Source organism: Manacus vitellinus, unplaced genomic scaffold, assembly GCF_001715985.3.
Source record: "Manacus vitellinus isolate BGI_N305 unplaced genomic scaffold, ASM171598v3 scaffold_4_pilon, whole genome shotgun sequence".
In the NCBI taxonomy this organism is placed as follows: Eukaryota; Metazoa; Chordata; class Aves; order Passeriformes; family Pipridae; genus Manacus; species Manacus vitellinus.
In genome coordinates, this window is record NW_021940604.1 from 7,357,022 (window position 1) to 7,378,103 (window position 21,082).

At 41.2% G+C, this 21,082-nt stretch overlaps 1 protein-coding gene across 1 annotated transcript in view; it reads right to left on the bottom strand.

The window, feature by feature from the left end:
• Window positions 1-18,226, bottom strand: part of PHACTR2 (phosphatase and actin regulator 2) — a 131,155-nt gene extending 112,929 nt beyond the window's left edge. Inside the window, exon 1 of the mRNA XM_029962704.1 lies at window positions 18,082-18,226. Within this exon, the coding sequence (XP_029818564.1) occupies window positions 18,082-18,226 (145 nt within the window). The remainder of the gene's footprint in view (window positions 1-18,081) is intronic.
• Between the last annotated feature and the right edge of the window lie 2,856 nt (window positions 18,227-21,082).

Below are 21,082 nucleotides of genomic sequence, written 5' to 3' on the forward strand. Positions count from 1 at the left end.
AGCACAAGGTGCTTCATACTTCCACAAAAGGATATTTCTTTTTAATGACTATTAGTCAAAGATTGACTTTGCTTATTTAAGTGCAGAAAGTGTGGTGAATTGACTGTCTGCTAGTGTATGTGTAATTTGACTCTTTGTACCCTCATCAGTCACAGAAATGTCTGTTCACTTTGACTTCTGCTAAACTCTTGTCCCTAACTGCTTTCGGTACCACATAAAGCATCACTTTACCTTGCACAGCTTGATGATATTCTAACAACAGCAACAGAACAGATGTTCAAATGCACCTCAAAGGTAGTGAAAGGACAGGTATATTTTAATTATTATAAAATATAAGTTTTTCCTGCAGAGGCTTGTTAACAACAGCAGTCATTTTTATTCTAATTTGGTAGCTAATATGCTTGCCAGAAATTACTGTAAAATGCTTGTGACAAACACAGAGTCCAACTGATATCAGCAAGGTACACCAGATAAATTGGCAAGCTGGAGATGTGCCATATGCAGAGGTTGGGAAAAATGCATTAGAAAGAGTTTGCTTTTGCTGAATGAATAGACAAGGTAAATATTTTTTCAGCTCAGGATGAAACTGTGTCACCATAGGCTATACTTTCATGAGGCCACAGCTGGCCAGTATAGCAGAAGAAAAATGAAACCCCAGAGTAATTTCAGGTAATAATGCCAATAATTCAGCAGCCCGAACTTTTTCTTCTGAGTCAGAACTCCAACAGTGCTCCACTCCAGCATGGAGCCAGAGGGTGAACTACTGTTAATATAACATAAAAACTTCCAGTGCCGAGTGGTGTATTATGATGAACTCAGCAACATGTTATAAATCTGGTACAAACTGCTTGGTTGCTTTGCACAGAATTATGCATATCCTGGGAAGAAGGGCAGAAAGACCACAGAATTTGACTGAAGAGGAAACAAAGTAGCCAGGGAAACTCTGGAAAGACATCCTAAGGAAAACGTAAGACCAAATGCCAGGTGGAAAAGACTGAGCTGCAAGCAGTGAAATGATGCCCTTTTGTTTGACTCCCACTGTCTTCAGGGAAACAGAACTTAGTGTACAACCAGATGAAGAAATCAAAGACATTTCTGCTTCTATTATCAATTTCTCCTCATAAGTGAAACAGCACATCAGGTTGTGTGGAAGTTCAAAAAGCGGCCAAATGCAGATGGCAAATTGGTTTGTGCTATTTCTTTCCTTCCTTAGCTCTTACTCAAAGTAATCTGTTTATTGTAACATGCCTTTCACCTGGGCATCCATTTCCAGGGTGTCATGCAAGGCAGTTTAATACCTTTTGTGGCAAACAAATCAGCATTCTTTTCCTGGGGTGGTAATCAGGCGCGAAAAGAACTCCAGAGCAACATTTGTATGGCATTGCTCCTTTTCTTTTGTCCTTACAATAGCAATCACTTGCAGTTGCAGTGCCTGTTTGGTGCACAATCTAGGATGCTGTAATTAACTTCTGAACAGTCTTTCTATTAAAGCATCAACAAAGGTGTAGGAGGGGAAATGATGTATCCTGCTTCGTTTACTTCTAAAAATAACGACATTTCACCAAGAACATGCTGCTTGAATTTGCCTGGAGAGCATATTTAGATACACAGGGAATGGTGCCCTCTTGAGAGCCATATTAAAAAACTCATTAAAGCTATTACAAAAGGTGGTTGGGTATTTCAGAACTATGTTGTTCTTCTCTTTACATTGCAGGGTGGTGAGAAGTATAAGCTTCTTTCCTTCAATGAGAAAGAGAATATTATAGAAAGACCCTGACAAAAATATATTTGAAATATTCTTTTTATTTGCATTATTAATAGGTTTGAATTATTAAAATGTGATGAATTTGAAATAGCTAATTATTTTACTGCTGGTATCTTTTTCTTTTGTCACTGAGGTCAGCCTGGACAATGGGATTACAATGAAGATTGTTCCCTCCTGGATTTTCCATCTTGGTTTTGAAGCACAGGTATGCTGCCTTTTCATAATTTCCTTCCTCTAATTTGTTTTCAATCTACCAGTGTGGGTAAACGGCACAATCATATGCAGTCTTAACCTCCCAACCCTTCTGCTCTCTACTTGTCCTCTCAGGTCACATTCTTCAAGTCTAACAAACCCCCAAACTCCAAGCATTTTGGTGAAGTCTTGAAATGGTGTGCTTCTTGTGGTAGTTTCAGCATTTATCTAAAGCAGTTTTTCAAATATCTTTAAATTCTTACAAAACCTTAGCATTGAGCATAAATTACTTCACAGTGATTAACCTCTCAAGTGCTTTGGAATTTTACCTGGATTGTGATAATGCTTTCTTTGTGTGCCATAGTGTGGTGGGGGAAAAAAAAGTGTTTTTCCCCCTTGAGTTAAAAAAAAAATGGTAACCCCTGAGGGGGGTGGTGTCTCTCTTGGTGTTGACCCAATCAGCGCCCCTGCAAAATTAAAACATATCACACCAGACTGGAAAAGAAGGGAGATGAGGTAGCTGGAGGAGAAGTGACCATGTTCTGAAGCCACGAGGAGAAGGGGCGGGAGCCTCGCTCGGGGGCCTAGGCCCCGCCAGCCCCCGGCTTCGGGGCTGCAGGAACTTGGAACAGTGTTAAACTGGGCCAGGTACAGCAGCCAAGAGCTGGGGGAAGTTTCTCCACTGTGAGCAGCAGCAGGAGATACTGAAAGCGGCGGCGGAGCAGCAGTGAACGGAGAGACTACGGCAGAAAGCCAAGGAGATAAGAAATAAGCATGCAGCTAAGCAGAGAGACAGAGAGATGTCTGAAGGAGAGAGAGAGAGAGCAACAGAGCAGGACTAAGCTCTACAGAGAGAGTTTTGGGGTAAGAACTGAATCAAATCCCCCAAACCCTTGTGAGACCCCTCCTAGGAGGAAGCGGTGGATCCTACTTGAGGGGAGTCTTGGAATGCAGCAGTACCAGAGAGAGGAGCTGAGAAGCTCAAGACATCCTGGAAGCTGGACCGGGACAGCCAGATGAAATGCAGAGGGGGTGACCTTACCCCCCCACTGTTGCTGCCTGGTTGGCAGCCTGAGACAGAGCTTGAGGCAAAGACTTTCAACTGAAAGCTGCCCGAGACGTTCTGACTCAGGGGTAAACCCCCTGAGGAAAGGGACCACCATGAAGACCCCCGCGCTTCGTGATATGACGTGGTGAAGTGAGCCTGTCCCTGCTTTCGCAGTCCACGGGAGAGAGAGAGACCTTCGATTGGAGTCAAAGAGCCGAGAGGGGTGAGAGAAGACCCCTTGTGTGTAATGGAAAGAGATCCAGCTACAACTACAACTATGACTGCTGCGTGGAAGAAGAGAGACTGCTGCTCTGAAAGTGGAAAGGATCTTTCCTTCTTCCCTTCTGAATTTTTATTGGAGGGAGAAGAGATTTGATCCATTGTAAATATTGCTTTATCATAGGAGAGATAGTTAGGATTATGTATATAATGTATTATATTTGTGTAGTGATTGTAATATAATTCCCTTCCCCTCATATTGAGTCGTGTGTTTTGTCTGGAAAACCCCTCTCACACTGGGCTGAGTTGTGGGAGGAGGGCTTGGACTCGGGAATTGGATTTTGGGGGTCTCAAACTATGACACATAGTTATATGAAAAACAGACCAAAGGAGATGTAGGCAAATTGACAGAAAGCTGTATTACCTCTTCGCTTGAATTTGTGAAGACCATTTTGATTCGCAGTGCAGTCCTCTCCAGTGCTTGCAACTTTCCTGGCTTGGTAATAGTTGCAAAATTTGCAAGGATATTCTGTAATCCTACATTCAAATCAAAACTGAACCATTGAGTACAACTGGGCCAGGGATTGCCCTGTGCAAGATCCTGCGTGAGATGTCCTTTTAGACTGACAGAAAACTGCTGATAAAGATTTTTGAGAGTAATTTATCACAGTGTTGTACACCCATTTCATGGAGATTACATCTAGGTCGTGTTTCTATGGCTGTAAAACACAGTCCTGTGGAACAGCCTCAAAATCTTTTTGATATTGAGATGTATCAAATCAAGACACATCTAGTGTTTTCCTTCACCAGGCAACTTAGCTCTCCAAAGCAGAAAATCAAATGCATTTATCACACATTTTCTCTCATTTAGTTATTGACTCAATTATTTTCTAAGTACTTGCCAATTGTTCAATGTAGCTCATTCTGAAACCTTCGTAGCATGACTTTTAATCTAACTGGTCCCTGGCTGTTGTTATAAAACATCACACCAGGACACTGCCATGCAACAGTGTCTTGCAAAGCCCTCTCTCAAAGAGCCAGTGTCAGCTCCCATGCTGCTTCAGACTGTAGCGGGGTGCTTCGCTGAAACTCTGCCAGCATAACAAACACAGCATTGACTGTGGCTTGCTCCAGGAAGCCATACATGGAAATAGTAACACAGACCCAGGTAATTAATTTTCCTGTTCAGTTTTCAGGGATGGGGGCAGAAGAGACAGCATGGTACACTCATTCATTTGCCACCTGCCAGTCAGTCCTGGGGAGAGAGACCTCCAAACAAAGTGTTGTGTTGCTACACCAAAAGGAAAAACTTCTTCCACATGTAGCAAGGACAATCCAGGCCAAGGCAGTTGCTCGGCTGAGCAAGGGCTGCCAGGGATGGTGGAGTGCCACAAACTAAGCTCAAGAATGCAGAGAGAGGCCCAACAAATAGAGGGGGAGAAAACAATGTCACTGAAATATTTGTAAAGAGCAGAAATATAAATCAGTTAAGGAGGTACTTGCTCTCAAGCTGCTGACACATGGTTTACAAGATGAGATGAAAGAGATGAAGTTGATCTAAAAAGAAGATTGTGCTGGCCCCACATTTCAGTGAGCCCAATTAAAGGAACAAGCCTGTCAATGCCTATCTTTGCCAGAAATCAGCCATGCAGCCCACTGATTGTCTACACAGTTATACAAGTCCTATAACATTCTAGTAATTTAACATTTTTAGTGACTTTGTATCCATTTTGCCATGCCTCTTTTGGAAAAAGATGATGTTTAAAGATAACTAAGCAAATTACATCAATTTCTGAGCTAGACCAGTCCACAAAGACCCTCCTATGACAGGTTTAATGATCACATTTCTATTTTATGAAAGTCAAGTGCAATAGATAAACTTTTTCATATGCTTAGTCAGAACTTGCAAAATCTCTGCTATACATCTCTCACAGGTTTTTAAGTCCAAATCAAAAATTAAATCTCTTTGGAAGAAAGCGAAACAGTTAAACTAAAGGACGCATTCAGATACTATATTGTCCTAAGGCTTCAATAAGCAGTGAAGTAAGCCACCCTATTTATTGCATATTTAGGTCAATGTTGTATCTGAATACAAAAGGTTAGTGCATAATTTTCAAATTCATAAAAAACAAGCGAAACCAAAACAAGACCAACCAGCCAACCAATAACAACAAAAAACAACCAACCAACTGTGCTTTTCATCCTGACATATTACCAATCACACATTTCAAGACCTGGATGGAATCACACCATGCTTCCTCCCCCAGAATCCAGGACATGAAGATCTTTTACCACCCTGCTTTAGCAACACAGCCTGACCCAAAGCTTTCAGAAAGCCTGCAGCAACAGTCCTAGATGTTCTTGAGCCACAGGGGCTGAAACACACCTAGCATTTCTTGTGGGTGTTGTGGAGTAAAGGAGCTTTGGCTCCTTAGCCTTGCAGATGCTGCAATGGCTGCTTGGACATTTTTTTTTTAGTTTCTTCTCCTCGTCCCCCATTCATCTGCACATATATATGGGAGATGGCCAGAACTTACAGATATAATTTCCTGGACATGGATTACATTCTATAAAATGACACAGTCATTTTTCACTGAGTCACTTTTCATGATCATTTCAGCAAGTATTGAATAAACAATAGAGAAATACTTTGATAAGTTAGTAAGAGTGTTCTTTTCATGTTTTATTTGGTGATACGTCATGGGAAAACTGCTTTAACTTACTTTTAGTCATATATCTAGTGTCTATAATTTTACTATTTCACATAGAAGAAAATTCCTGTTGCAGACGTACTGGCATACATGACCACTTTGGTGACATCTTTGATACTTATCAATTGCATACGGGCCACTTAATGTTACTGTCAGTTTATTTCATGAAATACAGTCTAAAAGCAATAATCTAGTCAGGCCCTCTTCCTCCAAGAATAAAAGAAAAAAAAAAGAAAACAAAAGCTTTTTCCTCTCATAAAATTGTTTACAAGTTGGAATGAATGAGTGATTTCTCTCTTTCAGGCTTCTGGGGAAAGCCTTTTCCATGCTGAAGTAATCAAGCTGGGAGAAGGAATTACTGTCTTCAGGCCTGTTCAGACTAGTCAAGGGATTCTGTATCTGCCATTAGAGCTACATACATCAAATCTAAATCTCTAGCAGGCCAGCAAAACATCAGGGTAAACAACAACTACTTAAGTGCATAATGCCAATCAAGGTCTAGATGTGTATTTCTGAACACATTTTATAGATCCAATTGAGTTTTGTTTTAGAAAAGACTACTTCAAGTTCAGCGCATACAAAAATTTTAGTCCAATTATTTTAATGATTTCTTTCTCAAAAGACTACATAATAAATGTACAGCTCAACCTGAGAGTCTGCTTTGTGAACTTGCTGTGGACCAGGGTCAAAGCACTCTGAGCAAATACTGGAAAACCTGGTACTAATTAAAGCCAGCTTCTCTCATAACAGATCAATGTCCAAGTGTGCAACAGGCTGCCGGCAAATAATAAGAGCTTCTGTTAGTTCCCAAACAACACAGACAACAGATCTTGCTCACTGACTCCTCAGCAGTTTGACAGATCAATACAAAACCCACAAGCCCCGACCTAAGTACATCAGAATCAATATGACAAGGGGATCCAATTTCACTAGCACAACCAATAATGCCAAGCTTGGCTGAGGGAAGAGCAATGGTTGATAATAACATTTTGTGTTGTTTAAATATACATTTTATGGATTAGAAGAAAAGGGGTGGGGCGACCTTCAAGAAATTTAAAAGGCTGACACACCATCCCATCCCACTGCAGCTTTGTGCCTTTAAACACAGCTGAGTTTGCATTTAAGGCACAGAAAGTAATGACGACTCTGCTGTGACTTCACCTGGGAAGGAGAAGAAACCGGGCAAAACCAGCTCAGAGCAATCTACCAACTCTGCTGCAGGAGGGCTGATCACTCCCTATAAACAAGCCTGTATTTCCCGTCTTTTCGTCCTGCAAGCAGGAGCAGAAACCCAGCGCCAGAGAAACGGCGTTTGCTGATCAGCATAACAACCGCCCCATCTAGTGTATCAGCCTCACACGGCAGCATCTCGCTGAGACACAGAACCTCTCACCCACACGAGATTTCCCCCAGCACTCCCCTGGCAGCCAGCTGGGCATCTTCATCTCCTTAGCCCAGTGAGTCTGGTGCACGTGGATGGCTTGCATGCTCAGTCCTCTGTCCCCCTCCTGTCATTCTTGATTTGACCTAAACACAGAGCAAATAAAACAAAAAAAACCCAAACCAAAACAAAAACCCCCACATCTGCAAAAGACCCTGCTCATTGCTGCAAAAAAGAGTTTCTTTTGACACAATTTTTAGTGCACTTCCATATCTGGTTTTAAGTGCTTCCAGCACTTAAAGCAGAGAAGCTTTCACTATTCCTCCTGGCAGATTATTCCCCAGTCCAATAAATCCCACTCCCAAGAAACCTCTTTTACACATGCTTGCAGCACTTTTCCAATCTTGGCCTAGAATGAATGGAACAAATATCTTTTTCCCCACAGAGTTTACATAATAATGCAAGAAAGCTGGAAAAGCTGTGTGCTCCGCTGAGTTACTTCCACTCACCAGGAATTTACGTGATAACAACTTCTGTGTTGTCTGAAATACATAATTTCTAATTTTAATAAATTACAATATCTCTATCGAAGTGCAAAGCCATCCAAAACAGATAATATTATTACAAACTTCATAGAAGACATAAGAAAAGAAGCATAGAAGCATAGAAAATCTTTAAACTGCTGACACCAAGGCAAAGTCTCATGGGTCTTTCTCTGCCTGAATTCAGAAGATTGGTTACAGATATCTTGCTAGCACTCATTTTGTCGGTGATGTTTTCTTTCTCTTTTTAAAAGACTGGCAACTGAGTTATTTTAGACATTATAAAAAAGAAGTGCTTTTGTTTTCATTTTATGTAACCCTGCTTGAATTAAAAGTGATTTCAGAGTAATGCCTAAGTTGCTGTTGGGCAATTACCTTGCTATTTGAGACAGCGTGCCACCTTTCCTCACCCAAGGATAGACAAACCTGTGAAGCTTCCTGGCAGTGCCTCCACTGCAGGCACTGAGTGAAAGGCTTTATTTTTCCCCATGGAAATTGCAAGGGGAGGAACTTTCTTGCACAGTCTGCTGACCATCAGGAGAGCTATTTGACACAGAGCCAAAAAAGGGGCAGGCAGCACATCTGAAGCTCTCCCTGAAGTCTTTCACCCCTGTAGCTGAAAGAAAGTCATTTGCTCTGCTGTTTCCCTCCCACTCTGGCAGGTCCTGCAGTGCAAGGGTGTAGCTTTCAGAGGCTATTTCAGATAGACCACTAAATGCACAAGCATGTACAATGCACTCATTTACCACGTGTGCAGTGATAAACATCTGTACCACAGAGCAGCTCTTGGCTTGTGAGCCACAATCGTCTACAAAATTACATATATATTCACCATTTACCATAGGAAGATCCCATTAGACAAATCCCAAGATGACTTTCTAAATATGAGAAAGCTCTGAAAATTACTGCATTGATTCTTTGGAAATCTTTCCCCAAAATGATTTTTGCTATTTGTAGATCAAAAGCCATTGTTTATCTCAACTTCCAAAGAATAAGGCAAAATTCATAGCAGATGTGCCTCCAAATACTTAAATAGCTGGGTTGCAGCCTATTTTTTTTGGATTTGCTATTCACTAAAATAAATTGTTGTGAAATATGCCATTCGGTTTTGTTTGCAGGAAGGCATAACAGGAAGATACCATTATTTTTTTTTAAATGTTAAGGGCTCAAAAGTCAAACGGCTGGAAGAAAGATGCCATGCCCCTGGGGAGGTGTAACTCTCCCTTCTTGGCTCACTTCTAAGGACACAGAGTCAACAGTCTACTCAGAGAAACACAGGCAGAGGTGGCTATAAGCCTAATTAATAAAGGCAGCATTGCCATGCTTCATCCTTGGGCCTAGCGCAGTTCATATCATGGCTTGGGATGTCCACTGGTCCCTGATGAATTACACTGGCTCTGTCTGTGTAAGTGAAATAGTTTATTTCAAATCCAACCATTCTGAGATAGCCCAAACTGCTTTAAATCAGAATAACATTCAGAAATATGTCTTGCAGATGCCGTCTTTTTGTGCTACGCTTTGGTAGCACTCATCTTTTTTGCAGATAAAATGGTCACAGTTTCATTGGTGGTTTAAACCACTAACATTTAAACCACTAACATTGCCCTGACACAGGACAACAGAGAAATTAAATTAAAAAGTGGCAAGCAGATGACTGCTAATTATCTTTTCACTCATAAAGTTTAAATATAGCTGCTTGTGTTTGAACACAAAGAAGGCCTGCAATTAGGACACATTCAACTGCAAATGCACCACAACCCCCTCTTTACTGTGCTTGTAGATGACACAAAACAATACCTCAATACTAATTCTACTTGGTGCCTATAATTTTCTTCAGTACTGTGTATGTTAGTCACAGATATAACTTAAAAGCTGTGATTCTCCCCCCAGAAACAGCAAAAAGCAAATACATATGCTCTGAAGTTAGAACTTTGCTCAATGTGCTCTTTGTGCTCAGGTTCTCTTCTATACTGAACACCTTTATTCTTTCAAGAAGGCATTTTAACCTTTGATTTAGCCATAAGAAAGGAAAGTGGCAGTGGTTACACTTGCCTTGTATAGGTGGACAGGGTCCCTTAGGATAATAACATTTCTGTGGCAAGGAAATTCTGACACTTCTTTGCTGCCTTTATTTCTGTTCCTGCTCCCTAACCTACATGAAAAAACCTCCTATACCAGATTTCTGTATGATGAAAAATTATAAAAACATCAGATTAATTTTTTGAAGTGACAATTTACCATTTTTAGATTTTGTCAGATATTTCTCCTGAAAATGCAAAAGTGTACCTGAAATCAGGACTGTTTCTACAAAAAAAATTATTTTCACAAAACTTTTATTTTATGAGGAAAAATTTGTATTCTAAGAAACTGAAGATAACTTGATAACTTTAAATAAAGTAAGGATTGTGCCAGAGTTCATCTGTTTCCTGATCCTTGCCACTGCGTCAAGCTTTATCTTAGCCTTTATCTTAGCAAGGCTCTGAAGCATTTCTCCTTTATTCCTAATATTTAGCAACTCCTTCTTTTAACATTTTTAGGAGATATTTTAGCCTTTTGCAATGAATTCGTAAAATTGAATGAATCTCTGCTCAAACTGTACAAATTCTGACCTTTATCTCCATGTGACAATCAGAAAATAAACTTAATGTTTATTTACTTGATGTTATTAATTGTAGATAATTGCATTATTAGTTTATAAACTTAATGTTATTAATTGTAGGTTTCTAGTCCCTTCACATCTCAGTGCATCAGACTCGAATGGGTAGGATGAAACCTGACATATACCCAACCAGACCTACACAGAGGATCACCAAACATCTAGGTTATCAACACAATATAAATGACATTTACTGGAAGCTATGGAGAATACAGAAAAGAAGCTAGCAGAGAAGAGGGGAGTGAAAGACTGCGAAGGAGGTGAAAGGAAGAAAGCGATAGATGAGTGCCTCTTATTTCCAATATAGCTTGAATAGGAACAATGTGGGTAAAGATGCCAAAACTGAGCTACCACCTGATGCATCCAGCTAATGGAAATAGTGTGTGGTATTGTGCAACTGGGCAAATTCCCCAAGCAGTAGCCAACACAATTTGTGTGTGAGACTGAAATCATGTCTGAAGTTGAAAGGAATCAAAAAGCAGCTCCTTTTAATAGGAAGCCACTCTCTCTAAACAAGTTTTTCTTCTGGATACTGCAAATCACATAAAAATTTAAAAAATAGATCAAGCTGTAAAATACATATTTAATTAAAAATAACTAATAAATGCTACATTTCCTAAAAAGAAATTAAGACATTTGGTAAAAACATGATCATTATTTTAAAAAGAAGCCATTTACACACAGTATTTTAGCATGTGAAGTGTCGCCACGTTGCCCATCTCTGGTAGAATGCTTACTCTTCCACATTTCCTTCCCAGCCCCATATTGTTTGGCCCTGTATTTCTCTGAATACACCCAAGTGGTTTTAACAACAACATGAGAAAGGGGAAGGGCAATGCAGAATGTGCCAGATATATATAAATAACATGAGAGGGATGAGAGCGGGTAGAAAAGTGTCTCGCCACCTAAGTGTGCAGTGCTTTAAGTTGCTCTTTAGTTCCTCTTCTCTACAAAGCTCTCCCTCCACCTGATAGCACAGCCAACCTGCAAAGTGCAGTGGCTTTAAAGCTTCAAGTTTCAAGCTGTATTAAAGCAGTGCAAACACCTCTGAGCCCTTTATACTACTTGATACTGATAAAATTTACTAATATTTCACTGCTTCAGCCTTTCAAGTTCAAAAAATGTAACATCAAAGGCACTTACAGAATTTATACACAACATCTTAAAAGTCCAATTCTGCATCAAAACTGCATGATGGGCAACAAGTTTTCTCAGCTCACCACCAAGGGAAGTGTTAACTGCCTAAAACCTCTGCTTGTATTTCAGAAAGATCACAGTGCTTTCCACATGAATGAAGAGCAAGAGTAACCCTTGTTGTGGTGGGATTTAAAAATGACAATCTCAAAAATAAAGTGAGAAGCAGTTGAACTTGGAACACTGAAGTCAAGATTTTCTATTTTCTTCTATATATCTTTCCTTTAGTGCCAATTGATTGTACCTGAGAAAAACTAATTTTACCTGCAACGTGCCAGGTAAAATGCTAGGGGAAAGAAAAGGAAAAGAAAGAAAAGAAAGGAAAAGAAAAGTTTATAACTGAGGATAGGTTTGCCTTATGATAAAGCATATTCTATAAGAACTACTAAAAATTCAGAAACAAGACTAATACTGGGTTTATTGAAAACTGAAATCCTACAGGATTTCTGGCACTGAAAAGACTCTGACTTCAAAACCAAAAACAAATAAAAATTTAAATTCTTCATCAACCTTTAAAAAATCTGCCAACTGTCCCCAGTCTTTTGACCTTAAATTGTGTCTGCTTTTTCAGGAAATAATGGCAAAAAGAGAAGGACATGAGGAATGGGGTAGGGAAGAAAGATAAATTATTTATGCAAATTACAGATTTGACTAATGATATGTTTAGGTTTTAAAACCAAAACAAATGCTTTTTTTTTTACAAGTTGCTTACATTCAGTAAGAGAAGGAGCAAAATTTTTCTTCAGCTACTCTTAAGATCAATTCTTAAGCCTTCATACCTGACATGTGGTCTGATATTAAATGGTTACTTACTAGAAGCCACAGAGCAGCAGGAAGTGCTAAATGCCAAAGGGCCTTGAGAAACTAAAACACACACAGCAGCAAAACACTGAACAGATCCCCCCATTCAGCTACTGATTAGCTGCTGCAAAACACACATTAAAGCCCATGCTGGAAAAGTTTGCAGCTCAATTTCTACTTAGCCAACCATGAAGATTATCATCACATTTAGAAATTTATTTTTTTCAAGCCTGAGCCCAAGTCTGAATATATGACTGTAAAGTTTTTGTCTCAGAAACTGGGTCATGTGTAAATGACATATAGAATACATGGTTTGTATTTGTTAACCATAGCGTGCCCAGGGTTTCCCCTTTCACACTTAATCAGGCTAGGCTAATAACAAGAACCTACTCCAGTTATTCTGCAAGAGTTGGTGTAGAATAATATCTTTTAGTCCAACATAACACAGGTAGGTTCTTATTTAGCATGCATTATGGTATAAACTCATATTAGAAATGGCTGACTATATTCTGACACATGCTTCTTCCCTGCATGCACATCAATCTTATAAATTAACCTGGTTTTCAAGCAGACTTGAACTTTGTCAATGTATGCAGTACAAAATGTTCTAAGATTTCTGGATTTTTCCTCAACATCAGTCTGAAGTTACATATAAGGTTGACCAGGATGGAATTTAACATTATGGGACGATGGTCTAAGCAGATTATTATAAAAAATAAATGCTTTAATTCTATAAGCATATGTCAAATTTCATATGGTTATGTTTGTTGCCTCTTCTTGATACTTCAAATTTGCAAATTGATGAAAAATAATAAAGTGGACTTAGAGACAGGATGCAGAGTCTCTTGGAAATGATACACTCGTGTTGAGTCTAGTTTCTAAATCACTCAAAATTATTACTTGCTTTAATTTCTACTATAGTTTTCTACCTCAGATTATCTGCCTTAGTCTTCTTGCAAAATTCTGTACTTCAATTTACGTTGTAAACAAGTCTTGCTTGATACAATGGAGAATGATGTTTTCCTATAACTCCCATATTTTCACACAATGTACCAAAATCAGCTGCTTCAGTAATGGTATTCTCTCACAGCATCAATCTTCTCCCTCATCAAGTCCATCTTAGAACTGAGAAACACTATCTTTCTCATCGCCCTCACAACGCACATCTGATGTCTTCTTCACAAACGCTGAATTCAACTCCCATAGACCTTGGTAGGACTTGATGAATAAGGAAACTGGAATCTGTAGCCATTTGGGGAAATATGAGTACAAGTACAGTGGGAAATACAGGCAAAAGTTAACAGCTACCTACCTACTCATGCAAAATTTACTTTTTTCCCTAGATTCCATGCCCCCAGATAATCAGGCCAATGTCTAGATTAAGAGTATTTTGGATTTCACCATTTCTAGATTGTCAAATACCCTCCGCTGTCAAAAATGCTTCCTTTGCATCAATCAGAAAGTTTGTCCATTAAGAAGAGTATCTGACATTTTTTAAGTTTTCAACGTGGAGCACTCTAACAATGAAAAGCTAAAATAAGTCCAAAAATCCTCAATTTTTTTCTCATCTAATATCAGCCAGTTTGATGCCCTGATCACTACATGAAAGCTTCCCCAGTTCTTCACTTAATTGGGGGATTTTAAGCCATCTTTTTGCTCACTCTATTCTGGAGTCAGCAGCAGATGGCTTCGTAGCTGTTACTCATTATCATTTTGAATAAATTAACCCGCAAAAATTCCCAAAATAATCCTGGCATGTACAAGTTTTGAGGCAGGACTGTCATTTGCACTCTGGCTCTCACTCTCTTCTGCAATCCAACATCTGAGGTATAGCCTGAGGTATTGATGAATTGCTGTCTGAATTCTCAGGTAGTTTTTTTTTGTCTGATATTAGAAAGGCTCAAAAAAAACAGTGAAAGGAATGGAAACATACGTGAGGAGCTCACCTCTCTATCTGAAAGGTGCATTTCTTACTAATGGAACAAATTATCTGAAACTTCTCCTTCTTGCTAAAGGGCAAGACCTCAGGAGGAACTGCAACAAGATGACAATGTCAATCCCAGAGTAGAGATGGGTGGTTTTTTGACTTCTGGTCTGAGCAGTAAAGTTCCCTTTTCACCAAGATGTACCTCAACACAGACCTCACTGTCTTTGGAACAAAATGCAAGGCTGTATAGCAAAACCCACAACACTAAAAAGAGAGCAAACTCAAAACTGTCTAGGCGGACATGAAGATAAAGAATGGGCACCGCAGCAGCTGAGGTTGGTGCCTGAGGGCTGTCACAAAGAGAACCGCTGTCTCCGCTTCACAACCGGAGCACAGAGGTGGCTGATATGAAACGGCACACCTCCTCCACACTGCACCCCAGAACTCACCACTCATGCTGAGAGCTACCTTCAGCCCCATAACCACACAATCTAGAGTTTGGAAGAGCTCTGGGAAAGCATCTGAGCAAGGTCTTCGTTTCAATTGCAGTTCAGTCCCCATCTATGCTGGGCAAATCAAGAAAATTGACTGACTTGATCCACCTTTAAAGTGGGTTTAAATCTAGTCATTAAACATGGAAGGCTGCTTAAAGGTATGTAATTCAAGCAGCTTTCTTCAGGTGCCTCTGGTGTTGCTCTGAAATTTGGGAGAGTAAGTTTTTCTTCACCAGTCTCCTTTAGATGCTCTAGCAAACCAGCCAGTTGTCAGGTGGGGCGTACCACGACGTCGAAGTGATGCACAGGCTATGCCCACCACAACAAACTAGCAGTGTGCTGCCTCTGAACTTTGCTGACATTGCACTTTTTCAGGGTCTAAATCAAAATTCCAGGTCATGCCACTTTTACTCATGATGAGGTTCACCTTATTCTTCCTAGGGGTTACGAGAAAAAAAAAAAGAGTTGGAAGGTAAAGCTCTCACAAAATAACGGCTAAGGTGAGAGCCCAGAGAGAGAAATTAAGTAATCTTCTACTACTAACACTAAAAGAAAAGGCCAGATTTAAGAAGAAAATCCTGAAAATATATTGTCCTCACATACCTGATGGTAGCTAATGAAATGAGATGCTGTAAAGTGATACCAGGAAGTTGCTTCTGTCAATGTGTAAGAATAGCAGAAGAAGAACTGGTGGTAAGAAAGCACAGACAGCATAAACGTGGGGACCACCTGACCAGCCTCACTGCACTATCAAGATACATATAGTACTGACCTAGAATAACAAACAGATGAATTTTATGAGCTGATGCCAAAGTTGCTTTAAAAAATCTATTATATTTCTGTTAGCTAGAAGAGTCTCTAAAAATATTGCCTCTTCACAGATCCTGCATTGAGAATGGTGAATTAGGAGGTGGTAAAATAAATGACAGTGTGAATCACCTATGGGGTAGCAACCTATCACTGATGGTGTGAGAGGAAACAACGTCTTCTCAGCAGAACTGGTGTCAGGATCTAGAAAATGAAGACAAATATGCAACAGAAACTGCAACTTGTGACTTCAACAGTTGCAAGTGATTCAGCCCAGGAACAGGTGGCAAGCAAACATTTTGCAGGTTATTTAAAATGCAAATTGTTCTATAAATGCAGCAGCTGGAGCACAGGTAACATCTGATGTAAATGAGTGATCTGCTTTAATCAAATGGTATGGTTAGAGAAAAAAGGAGAAGAAAAAAATACTGCCTCTTTTTGTTTCTCTAAATGCTTCACATTTCAATCCCCATTACAGTTGTTCTCTAGGTTAGTGGGGGAATGAAAAAGCAGGTTATTTTAATGGCACCTCAGTATAAAACCAATTCTCTAACCACCACATTAAAAATTAAACAGCTTTGCATCTTTAATGCATACTTTCCTTTTTAAAGAAGGAATCAACACTTGTGTGGTAGAATGTGTTTTTGCTGCATCCAATGAGCAGCTGGAAAAAGATACAGGAAGCAGCAATGGAGAAAATACAGAATGAAAGAAAATACGTTAAAAAAATAAAAACCAGAGAAAGCAGCATTTGTCACTTACTGGCAGGAAGTGACAAATCCTCAAAAACCAAGAAGGGCAGCAGGGAGGCCTAAATGTTGTGTGTAAGAAACTACAAATAACAACACATCTTTGAAAACACCATCATTTTACTTCCATTGGATTTGCCAGTTTCTCATAATGAACCCGACTCATTGTTAGCAGTCTTTGTAGTTAAGCCAACAAAAAACATAGTATAACATTGATATGGTCTCAATCCTGTCAACCTCTGTGACAATCCTTCTGTGTCAATCCCTCTGGATCCAGGGGTGTACACATCAAGTCATAGGGCATTGTTCACACAATATTATTCCAGGCAGTGCTGAAATACACCTTACACCAAAAAGTAGCCCTTTCTGATTTGGACAAATCACTGGAATCTCCTCCCTCCTCCCTGTCCCAAATGTCCTTCACTGGACTAACTTTTAAGTAGACACAGAAAAAGGTAGAGCAAAAAATTATATAGAAACTGGCACACAGAGTTGTTTTTGCTTGCAGCCTCTGGCCCCAAAAGTTGAATCTACTTGCTCCTATGTGACTAAGCAAGTTTTCACTCCCACTCTCCTCATCAGGCAGGCATAGCCTGTATACTTGAGCCTCCCCAAGCACATGGTCTGCTTTATCTTAAGAGTCCCTGAGGAGCAAACATAAGAGGACATTGTGGTCCATTTTAGACTCAAACATGCACTGCAGTGCCTTATTTGTGCTGCAGCAGCAGAAGTCTCTCAGTGCATTCTGGAGCTTCCCTGATGGTGGTGTAGTTCTGTGCAGTAGTGTGAGAGTGCATCCAAAGTACCTACATCACCAGGGATGTATATGCCTACATCCTCGTTCTAGTCAATACAGGGTTGATTTGCAACCAGGCAAGCACACATTTTCAAAATGTACTCAGCCCTGTGGAGACCAGAATTTCATTTTCCTTCATGCCTTACCTCAGGAAACAGACTGAGTAAAGAACAGCCCAGGGACTTTGGCCACTTTCAAATATCTGCACTGTAAACTAGGGCCCTCACTTCTTCTCATTTAACACAGTAAAGCTACTCTGAATCCTGCAGGAAGCCTACTCTGTCCCAAAGGTCCAGCTTCCACCCCCATATCATCCCGTGGGCACTTGCAGTGGTTACCTCCCAAAGGAAGACGGTGGAATACTGACTTACACATTTTTTTTGCCTCACCTACTAATGAAAATCAAGAAACAGATAAAAGTGCAGGGGGTAAAATTCTAACATGCAGCTGAAGTGTAATGTGTGAAGCAGCGGGACGAGAAGTTTTGATGTCCTGGCAATACACCCAGAAGCTTTCCTGGAACTTTTCTGCCCTTGCAGTCAAAGATGCTTTGTCAAACATGTGGGTACCCATGGCGTTACCAGGATTCATTTAGGTGTGAGAACACGGGTATGATAAGCCAGGAACTTTCCGAACATCATCTTAAGGAGTAGATAAAGCACGTAAACCAGAGACGCACACTTTGGCCACCGTGTCCTGGGTCTGGGAGAGCCGGGTAGGGTGTGGAGGAGGATGTTTTTTCCCAAATTCTTTAGTTCAGCTCGGCTCGGAGGTCTCTCCCTCCCTCCCTCCCCCTTACCTGAGCCGCCCACGATGGACCGCAGCAGACAGGTTCTCCGGGAGGAGGAGAAGGAGGAGATGTCGCTTTGGGAGCGGCCGCGGGGACCGGGCAAGGACCAGACGGGCAGCAGTGCTGCCCCGTTGCTCCCCGGCCTCTCAGCCATCGCCGACCGGGAGCCGAGAGTTGCAGGGAGGAGAGAAGAGGAGAGAGAAAGAGGCGGCGAGGGAGGGGACAGGGAAAGTTTGTAGAGGAAGAGCCGCCTCCCTCCTCTGACCGCCCCGCAGGGACGCCGTCGACCTTTTGGGTCTCTGGGAACATAAAATTAGTGTTTGCACAGGAGCAAAGCGAAGTGGAGGCGTAGGTGCACGGATGCCCCCATTCCCCGGGGTGTCTTCATGCTCCTCGCTCCCGTCATTTCCAACTCTCGGGGGAAAAAAAAAGACAAAGAGAGTCAGTTAAAAAGAGCCAAGCAAACCACATTGCCAGTTCTGTTTTGTGTAATAGGGTGCCCTGCCCCCTCCCCCCGCAAAACCAGGAGGTTGCACAAGGCATCGCACCCCTGCAAAAGAGCGAGGAGAGCGATGAGTCAAATATCTCCCCCCTATCTTTCTTAAAGATTGGGTTGCACGCAAGAGGCTTTACTCCACTAACTCATGGAGGAAGGTACTCTCCTGCCTTTCAAATCGGTCACACGGACTTAAGCAGAAGCAAAATCAAGTTCTGTGCTTTCATTTTCTGGTATTTTACAGAAATACTTTTACAACAAGATGCATCTTTAAAAGGATATTTAATGTTTATACTGCTTTTTACAGGTAAATCATATTATATTCTACCTTGAATAAAATCCTTGCTGTCCTGAAGCCCCAATGGCAAAGACAGACAGGACTGCACCCCATATTTTTAACACATCCAGTGCTGCATTATCCAGCTATCTAACATGAAAGTTGCATTCAGGCTGTATTAAACTACCACAACTACCAACTGCCACTCCCCATGTCTGAATCAAAATCTATCAAGTCTGAAACGTGTCCATGTGAAATTCAGTTTCTGGTTTCTGCTTCCACTCAGGCAAGCAAGTGCCTTCCTCTCAATAACGAGTCCCACACAGCTCCCCAGGCACAGTGGTTTTGCAGTCTTCCCAGCAGTCACACGATGCAGGCACCCTTCCCTTTGTCCAAGCAATCGATCCAGTACAGGAGTCTCGTATGTCAGCCATTAGTCAGGTCAAAAGGTCTCTTCTGCTCAGCATCTCCCAGAGAATTGCCTTCATTATTCCCTCTCCTTCCCTCTGCTGACAGACCAGCCTGCTCCTTCCTCAGCCACAGAACTTTCCCAGCAGGACTGTGCTATGAGAGGGAGAGGCAGGGGCTTCTCCTGGAAGGGCACAGCAGTGAGCTCCCTGCTTACAGACGCTCCCATGGGAGCCCAGAGGCTCCAGTGTCACACAGGCAGGCACACTGTACCCAGGCTTAGAGAGCTTTTTGCAGCTGCTGACACCAGTCTTGTGTTATTCACGAAATCTTACAATGTGCTATTTTTATTATTTACCCTGTGCAGCTTGCATCATTACAGATGTGATTGTACACCGAGGACTTTCCCTCACTGGAGATTTCAGTGGCTGGGCATGTGTGGGCTAATGACATTTTCTGAACCTGTTTAAGCCTTAATTAGAAGTGTACTCATGGCTGCTATTTACTGTTTTCCACATTTATTTTTTTTTAAGTTTAAAAGATGTGATTAAGTTCACTATTGAAATACACAGTTCCTGCTCCAAACCTCATCGAAGTTGATGGCAGGTCAGTGAGCTTTGGGTCAGACACCTGAGCTTTTTTAAAATAGTTTTTCCTTCCAAACATTTTGAGCCACAGAGCACCAGTAACTTTGTTGTGCTATTCAGAATGTATGCTTGAAAATTCCCACATTAAGGAGGTGCTCAGTGTCTGCAATCCCTTGGTGTGATCAAAAAGGAGAACATGAAGAAACAGAAAGATAAACTAGAAGAGATACCATAGCAAGTGGTCAAGGCATCTAAAGATTCCTTTTGAGGAGCAGTGACATCTAAAAGGGTGAAGGCAAAAGAAGACATAAAGTCGGTCAACGTTGAATGTAAAAGAGATATGAAGAGGCTCCTATTGTAATATCAAAGTGCTTTTGTAAATCAGAGAAATGTGAACAGTCAGTCAGAAAGAATAATACCATGGAAGTCACAATGGTTTTTACTTGCCTGTAACTTAATATATTCATCAAGGTGTATAAATGAAAATATTACAAAATCATACACATCCTATTTTCACAGCCCTTTAAACATTTTTTGAATTAGCTATAACAACTGTGGTTAATAGCTCTGGAAACTGAAGCTCTGTTTCCATAGAACAGCAGTAAAGTATACATTCTTCTCAGCTGGAGAGAGATTAATTCAGTTGCCTCGTCATTCATTTTCAACTATTCTGATGACATTGCCAAAGACATTTCCATTTGTATTTGCTGATTAAACCAAATTATTTTACAAAGGCTGTCCCATGATGTCTAGGGCTTGAAGCAAAAATACAGAATTCGGGCATGAGGAAAGACTGGACGAGCACCAGCCCTGGCAACAAATTTGCTGGAAATTTTAACGTACGTGGCTGCCACCCCTTATCCACATCACAAACGCCAAGTTTAATCTACCGAATCGAGACCACTTCAACACAGGCCATTCTAATGATCAAAGAAATATCTCCTTGAGAGGTTTTGGGGCACCTCTCTACCCTCGAAGCCACCATGTCCAAGTCGGCTGGAAGGAGCTGCAGAGCGATGAACGCCACACGCTGTCCTTCCTGGGAAGGGCAGGGAAGCTGAGCCTGTGGACGGAAGCAGGCGGGAAGGGCAAAACCAGCAAGCTGCCGAGGCCGCCTTTGGAGCAGACTCTGGCTGCAGATCCAAGGCTCAGCCCTGGATCCGGCTGTAGATCCAGCAGGCCCCGGCAGGAGCTTTCGAGCGAGCGCTGCGGGGAGGTCGGTGCTCCGAGGGGAGGAGCCGC